The 8,343-nt window shown below is 40.5% G+C and overlaps 1 protein-coding gene across 2 annotated transcripts in view; it reads left to right on the top strand.

Moving 5' to 3' along the window:
* The window catches only part of MACF1 (microtubule-actin crosslinking factor 1), a 208,887-nt gene that overhangs the window by 195,772 nt on the left and 4,772 nt on the right, over nt 1-8,343 (top strand). The window contains exons 40-42 of one of the 2 annotated variants that reach the window (XM_025041356.1): nt 718-835; nt 7,463-7,674; nt 8,213-8,323. In XM_025041356.1, coding sequence (XP_024897124.1) covers nt 718-835; nt 7,463-7,674; nt 8,213-8,323 — 441 coding nt within the window. The remainder of the gene's footprint in view (nt 1-717; nt 836-7,462; nt 7,675-8,212; nt 8,324-8,343) is intronic. The other variant, XM_025041357.1, reaches the window with a different exon arrangement.

Below are 8,343 nucleotides of genomic sequence, written 5' to 3'. Positions count from 1 at the left end.
AGCTGAGAAGTAAGAACGTTAGGCAAGAAAAAAGAGAAAAATAAATATCAGAAAGTCATGCTTAACATCCCCAAATGATTGTTAAATACTATTTATAATCAGCATGGTAAATTAAAATTTTGATTTCTTCAACTAAATTTTAGTATAAATACTAGACCTAATCACTTTTTCAACAGAAGAAACTTTTCTGCTGGTGACATCACAATTAGAGAATACTTTGGGTTTATTTCTGAAAACCTGATGCGGAAAATCAAATTTCCTTCTAAGCTTGTAATAATAACAATGGTTTTGCAAGAGTTTCCATAAGCTTGAAATATCATTTGCTGGTCTCCATTTAACTTTGGAGCACACTGTATTCAGAAGTTGACATCTACCTTATATCTACCTTTTATGAAAAATTTTATTACTGGGTTTTAATTTGGGTAGAATCTTTAAAAGAATCAGTGAGCTAACATTTTGTTTACCCTCTGCCTTCCCCTTTTGGTTTGAGGCATAACCATCAGAAGTCAACTTTATCCCGGTGGAAAGTATATATCAAGCCACTGGCCTTTAGATTGATATTTTGGCTTTTCCATATTTTAAATTCTTTTGTGAAAAATGCGAAATAGAGTTCTCTCCACACTGTCAAATGGCCGTTGCATCTGAATACAGTCTGCTCTGGCAGGTGGTCTGCCTGCGCCGAGGCGTGCACTCATCAGCTTCTCCTTGGTCCTGCAGTTCGGAGACTCCCAGCAGCTGCGGCTGGTCCGCATCCTGCGCAGCACCGTGATGGTCCGCGTCGGTGGAGGATGGATGGCCCTGGACGAATTTTTAGTGAAAAACGACCCCTGCCGAGGTAAGGAACCATCCTGAACATGAATTACACGTTAGGTACGCCCTCGCCACTGGTCTTTTGTGCTTATACAAACTGTTGGTGGTAGGGTCTGTTCATTTATTTTGTTGTTGAGCTGTCCAGATGTCATCTCCCTAGCGCAGATTAGAACTTGGGGATGACAGAGTAGACCATGGGGAGAAAGCAGGAGAGGTTCATGCTCTTGGGGAGACAGTAATGAGACTTTGTTGGTGTCATCGACTGTTACGGTGTGAGGTGTTAAATAAACAGTAGCCTAGAAAGGAGCCTGATGAAGCCCTATAGGGTCCCTGTTATGCTCCAGACCCCTTTGTCTGAAACTAGGGGAGAGTATCAGGCCCCTCCCATGCAAGGAAGGACTGGGGCGTTCCCTTGACCAGGAGGCGAGATAAGGAACACCTAGCAGTGAGCCTGAACACTTCTAAGACAGATGATTACCTAAGCAAGACCATGGAGTATGTCTGCCAAACATGAAAAGGCTGACATTACAGCCCAAAGACAAAAGAAAACAGTACAACTAATATGAGTGGTGGCACCTACAGCTAGAGACGTGTAAGGACCGCAGCAAGGGGAGAAATAACCAAATTCCAGTTGCTAAATCCTCTCAACTGCGTCCTTTCCTTTTTCCTTTTAGCCAAGCTGCATGTGGGTATACAAGAGGCTCCCCCACTGTCTGCCAGTGTGTCTTTCTTGACTAGTTTCTGCATTTCCTGCTCTGTTTCTTTGTGTTTATATATTTTTTGTTCTAGTTCACCATCCTGGGAGTAAAATAAAGCACTCTGATTCCAGCTCTTCGATTTCCAGTCAGTCTCCCATAGGTTGGCTTTTAAGCTTTGTCCCTCTTACCCTTACCCCATCCTGCTGAGAATGGCTTTGCTTCGTAAACTGTAGCACCTCTTGGCTCTGTATTTGCTGCCTTTATGAATGCTTTGAAATAGCCAAACCATAGCTTTTCTAACAACTACAAGTTGACAGCATATAATACTCTTATTGAGCCAAAACCCATAGAATTCGTTGAGTTCTATTTATTTCACAAATACTCATATAACTTTATACGCCACACATTATTATAAACACTTTACAATAACACATTTACACCCGCACAAGGTGTAGTTACTATTATTATCTCCATTTTAGAGATAATAATAGGAGATTGAAGCATAAGAAAGTTAAATAACTTACCTAAGCAAGAACAGACAAGTAATAAATGTCAGAGACTGGATTAAATCCAAGACAGTCGGGCTGTAGAGTATGTGCTCCTGACCGATACACTGTGTGGCTCAGGAACTGACATACCCACCACCTCCCCCATTTTGTGTGCATTACTGGTTCAGCCTGCATAATTAAAGTATTAAGGCTTATTTATAAACCTAGGAAAAATGTTTACAGTATGGTTACATAACCTCTTTGGAAGTGTTTTATAGTCATATTCTGAAGCATTTAGATCTAAAAGGTACAGTTCTCACATGAATTCAGATATTCCCATAAATGGTTCCTCTTATTTTAACTAATTCTGCATTTATTCCACTAAACCAGAGTAACAATTTTCATTCTTTTTTTTAAGAAAATAGTTAATTTTGGTCAAAACTGGAAAGGGTTTAATCAGTTTTAGAATTTAATTATATTACAAACCAATTTCCTTGATATAAAAGTCCTCTTTCACTATTTTAAATGAGGAGTAATAGACATCATTTTAACCTTAACTCAGTAAAACAACATTATTCCTTTTTAAATCTATTAATGAGGTTTTATTTTCTGTGTCATGTATGATTGGACTAAACAAAAGAGGCACTGCATGTGACATTTTGGGATCTTTGGATGCCTGTTTGCTGCCTGCTCTTCTTGCTGTATTTATGATAACATTATGCTGCTGGCCAAGGAGAACACTGCTTGCATTGTCCTTATTAGCTAAAAATTGGAACCCCAGGGAAATTTGGAGGGCCATCTAGTAGCTATTTTCTGTGGAACATAGTACCCTTTTCAGCATCCCTTGGAGCACACAAGGTAAGGTTTTCCTCTCTGCCTCTATAGGTGTGCCCTCCTAGAGCTCAATAATCATCTCAATTCCTTTGGTTGCAGAATCCGGAACTCCCCGGCAGCCTTAGCTATTATAACTCTACCAGTGATGGACAGGATGAGCTACTTCTATTCAAATAAAAATTGTTCTAGGAGGTGAACATTTAAGGGCTCGGGTGAATATAAGTGACTTGGAAAGGCATGAGCATCGTGAGAAAAATTTCTTGAAGCTGCCTAGGGTCCTGTGAGGGTCACTGTGGCTTCTAGAAGCTCCACTTGGAGTAGATTTTGTATTCGTTGCTTTTCCTTGGCTCTCTGGATCATAGCGATTCTTATACTGAAGACAGTACAAAATACACAACAAGGTTATAATACCAGTGTTTACAATCATTTATCTCCTTTTACACAACTGTTTAAAAAGACATCTCAAACTGCACATTGCTTTAGCCAAATGTAAAAAGTGAAAATCTTCAACTAGGTAGGTTCCTGGTACTGCCAGAATGAGAGATTTCAGCTTCTGAATCCATCCATGGCAAAGGAAATCATGATGTTTTGGATGGAGATAAAAACAATGCCCCCACCTAATGAATAGGTATACCTTTACCCTAGGGTACTGTGTATGTTTTTGAGCATTACACCAATTAGTTCTCCCAAATTTTAGTGAAAATCTAGAAAAACTTTCTAAAGATTTAAGACACGGTTTGGCTTAGAACTGATTTTTTTTTTTTTTAAAGTTATGATAACATACGCATAAATAACAAAATTTACTGTCTTAACCATTTTTACGTTAAATGGCATTTAAGTACATTCACACTGTTTTGCTGTCACCATCACCCATCCATAGAACTTCATCTTATAAAACCAAGACTATACCCATTGAACAATAGCTTAGAATCAAATGTTAACAAGCCTGTTGTAGCCAACATCAGGTGGCTAGCATAAGTTCCTTAGAAAATGATGGCCTCTTTGGAAATTGAAAACTGAACTTGAAATGGCTACCTTCAGAGTCTGGTCTGCAAGATGTGATCCTCAAAAAAATAAAAAATAAAATAATGGTCAAATGCATATTTCGTTACTGCAGGATTTCTCAGAGCTTACAAAGTAGCAATTGTGTTAGGGCTTTCCACGGGGAAATGTTGCATACAGTATTTACTAAACTTGTTTTTGTAGGAGATTCCTCAAATCCTTCATTCTGTTAGCAATGAAAGACCATGGAAGGATTTTTGAGTCGTCTACAGATATCAGATTTTTACTGAGAAATGCAGTCAGGGGTGAGGAGTGCGGGAGGAATGGGGAATAAGATGAGAACCAAGGAGGCCAGTTAGAAGCCCCTTACAGTATCCAGGGTGGAGGAGATGCTGCCTGAACCACACAGTGTAGGAGGGCGTGGAAAGACTCCAGGACTCAAGAAGCATTAGAAGGTTATCAATAGACCAAACTGCCATCAGGAGGGAGGGACCTGTATTGGCTCCCAAGTTTCTGGCTTTGACCGTGTCTAATCAACGATTGGCAAAACCTCTGACCTCCAGGAGTAGGGTCTGCTGGGATATATTTGGGAGTCAGCCATGACCTATGATGGCACTGAAGTCTCAGGTGGATGAGCTCATCACCAGGTTGAAAATCTAAGAGGGAGAACAGGACTGGACAGAACCCAAAGGAATATCAATGTTTAAGAAGTGTGCAGGAAGGAGCAGAAGCAAGAGAGCAGTGTCCTAGGAGCCAAGGGAGGGGAGTGCTTCAGGAAAAGAGAAGTTAATAACCCCCCATCCCACCCTCCGTGCGTATTAACAGCAGAGAGCTGTTTTTACCTGTCACATGGTAGATTTTTACCTGCATACATACATGTGTGTTCCCCCTGCACACATGCGCATTCCCTCCCTCTCTCTCTCTCATTCACTCACTCACTCTTTCTCCCTCAATAATACAGGAGCATTGGCCAGAGTGAAGTAAATCGAATATATTCGTACATTATTTTGGAGACTGTACCTTGGTATAAAATTTTAGACATCACTTGACATGTATCAGAAACCTTAAGTCTGCCTCTTTCTTCTTAGCAAACCCACTTGTAGAAATTTATCCTAAGGAAAACATCAGATGTATGCAAAAATTTTATAAGTTGTTTATCACATTGTATATGATGTTTAAAAGATTGTAAGCAAATTAAAAACATAAGATTGGTTAAATTGACGTCCATATGATGAAATACTTTGCCACTGGTTGAAATTATGCATGACATGTAGAGCATGAAGAAATGTTCTCATTATTTCTGTATTAAATATTATATACAGTTGTGCAAGGGAGTAAAGACACACCAACATGTTAATAGTGATGTCCTCTAGGTTGTAAGATTAAGCAATTTTTATTCTCTCTGTACTTTTTTTGTCTTTTACAAACTTCTACAATTAGAAGTGTTCCCTCCTGAATTATTAGTGTTTATTTGCCAGAGTGATTTCAGTGGCATGGTGGGGATAGAACTATGCCTGAGTGGGATGAGGGGAGAGTGGAGACAACTAGCATAGATGATGTAAAAAGCCGAGGGGGTGTGGGGGCGTGGAGCTCAGATGGAAGACATCAGTGCTAGTCCCAGCTCTACCATGACTTTCCTTGACCTCAGCTTCTGTGAGTGCTGCTCTTTCTTTGTATTTGACATAGAGAGGCTGACTGGTTGCTGGTGACAGTCAAGTGTACCGCTGCCCCTGATCACACTTAGTAAGTTATACAGAGCATGGGAAACAGGATATTGTCATTACGTTATTACATTTAAAATGTCGTTACCCTCATCTGAGATGCCATTTCAGAGTCTTCCTCTTGAATCACTCTTGTTGTTTTCTGGGAGAGTTGATTCAGAAGTGAACTATTAAATGTTTACTAGGTTTAACCACACATCTGAAGTTCTTTATGGCTTAAGGCAATAAACAATTCTTAGGATGTCCTTCAGCAAACACAAGATAAATAAGTTTTTAGTGATGTGAAGTCTTACTGATGTACCTAAGTTAGTGCTGAAGGAAATTCTTTTTGAGACTTATTAGTGTAGGCACAGAGTATAGCACTCAAGTCCAGAAATGGCTTATTAGAGAACTGAGGGCCAGGGAAGGAACTGCAAGGGGCATGTTCTGTTGGGGCCCAAGAAAGAAAGAAACAGCTTAGCATTTCTTTAAATCATAGACCATGCAGACAAGGAAGACCCTAGTCTTAGAGATCAGTCAGCCCGATCCCCTCTCGTAACCCTGAGGAAACCGAGGCCACCCAGAGCAGGAACACCTGGTTGGCAGCAGGGCCTGGACTGTAAACTCAGAGGTTTAGACATCCAGATTAGCCCTTTTAACCTGATACTTTGGTATGTCATATCAACATAATATATTGAGAAGAATTTGGATTTAATGTAGGAATATGGAAGCACTCTGCTGGGACACCCATACAACCGGATTTAAAATCTGAATCTACCAAGATTCCTCAGATTTCTTGAGGACATACTGGGTTGGGCAGAAGCGAGAGTAGGCACAATTGACTGTAACCTTCTAGACTTGTAGTTTCTGGCCAAAGTAAAAAATCTAATATAAAAAAGAACCACAAATATTTTGTTTATAATGGTTCTCTTTTCCCCAGCTTCACCAGCAGTCCTGTTTGTGTAGATCTTTCTACTACATTCTAAAAAGCAAATAGTTGAGGATGGATGAGGAGGTAGAACGTTATTGGAATATAACACCTTTCAGTGAGAAATAATCTAAGAACATATTCCAGAGGAATTATTTCTTTTGAATTGACGTCTTTCACATTTAACATTTGTGTTGGCCGTACTTGGTATCTTCTGACTGAATCCACATTTTAAGTTCTGGTCTTATAGCTCTAGAAAGCCTCGGACAGCACCTGTTGGCCTTCACTGCTGTTTCCATTTCTTTCTACCTTGTTGTTTCTCTCCCACTTGTAGATGTCCCTCAAGCTTTCAGTTTTTAACCTAACAGTTCCTCACTGGCAAGTTTAATGCATGGTCTTGATCTTTCTCTCTTTCTCTCTCTCCTCCCACATGTTTACTTCTTAGTGATTCTGTCCTGACCTTTTTACTGTCCCAAGTTCCTGGGCCCCTTTAGGATTGTTATCGACTGAATTCAAATAGAAGAGTCTGGACAATGTCAATTTCAATGATCTGTTTTTCTCCACATTTTTATTACCATGTATCCTGCAAGAGCTGACTAAAAAGTACACATGTCCTATGAGAGAGAAAAGGGGTTCGATTTCAGAAGTCTGTACTGCTGCATCTGCTCTCCCTGACCAGCTACAATGTGCTTACCCCAGGTGACAGTGGCAAGATACACTCGTGACAGCAGAATGCGATGGCATTCTGTATACATTTGTATACAAAGATTTCTTGATTACAGCAAACTAAAGGGCTTATTAATGTGTCTGCTGTGTGCAAGAATCATGACAAGGCTAATAGCTCATGGATTAATCTCTTATTTTAGAAGAATCCACAGATAGTACTAAACTCATAACTTATATAATTTATGGGGTCAAGCAGCTGTATGACCATCAAAGATATATTTTTTTAAGATTAACGTTAGTGTGTGTGTGTGTGTGTGTGTTTATTTTCTTTTATAGCACGAGGTAGAACTAACATTGAACTTAGAGAGAAATTCATCCTCCCTGAGGGAGCGTCCCAGGGAATGACACCTTTCCGGTCACGGGGTCGAAGGTCCAAACCGTCTTCCCGGGCAGCTTCCCCTACCCGCTCCAGCTCAAGTGCTAGTCAGAGTAACCACAGCTGTACATCCATGCCGTCTTCTCCAGCCACCCCAGCAAGTGGTACTAAGGTACGTACTGAACACCCTTATGGCCTCCTTCCCCACCTCCGTCTTTGCAGATGTCACTGTTCAGTGTAGCCTCTGAAAGACTTCAGAGAGGAGGAACATGAGGACATACACACCAAGCTCTACCTAGGCCAGGCTGACCAGGCCCTAGCAGTACACAGATAAGGGCCTTTAAGGTGACTGCAAAGGACGTTCACTAAAATATGGACTCCCATCATTAAGTCAGAAGTACTTTTTTTTTTCCACATATTCTCAGTTTGAATTTCAGCCCATCCAGAGTTACGGATTTTGAAAATCCAGGCACTGTCTGTGCAGCTGGAGCTAGCAGAAAAGTTTGTCGTTGGGATGGGTTGTATATGAAGAATGCTGTTGCCTTTCTGCCTGGTTATTTTCATCCCATTGGACTGATGTGCATATTGTTTTTGTTTTCTGTTTCTTTAAAATTTAGTGTCTTCTATTTGTTTTTTTATGTTCCCAATTTGCTCCCTTTCTGTTCCATTTTCAATTGTTCCCGTCCTTCCCTTTGGATTCCATTTCGCAGACGCCACTTCAGTTCTCTCGCTGTTATGACAAACCTTGGTTGGTAAACAGTAAAGCTGGCACCCCTGTCAGGGACAGTCATTATCCTGACCTCCAGCTGCCCAGCCCCGAGGTAGAGTATGGCTTTGCTGA

The sequence above is a fragment of the Pteropus alecto genome, unplaced genomic scaffold, assembly GCF_000325575.1.
Source record: "Pteropus alecto unplaced genomic scaffold, ASM32557v1 scaffold39, whole genome shotgun sequence".
Classification (NCBI taxonomy): Eukaryota; Metazoa; Chordata; class Mammalia; order Chiroptera; family Pteropodidae; genus Pteropus; species Pteropus alecto.
This window is presented reverse-complemented; position numbering and strand designations above follow the sequence as displayed.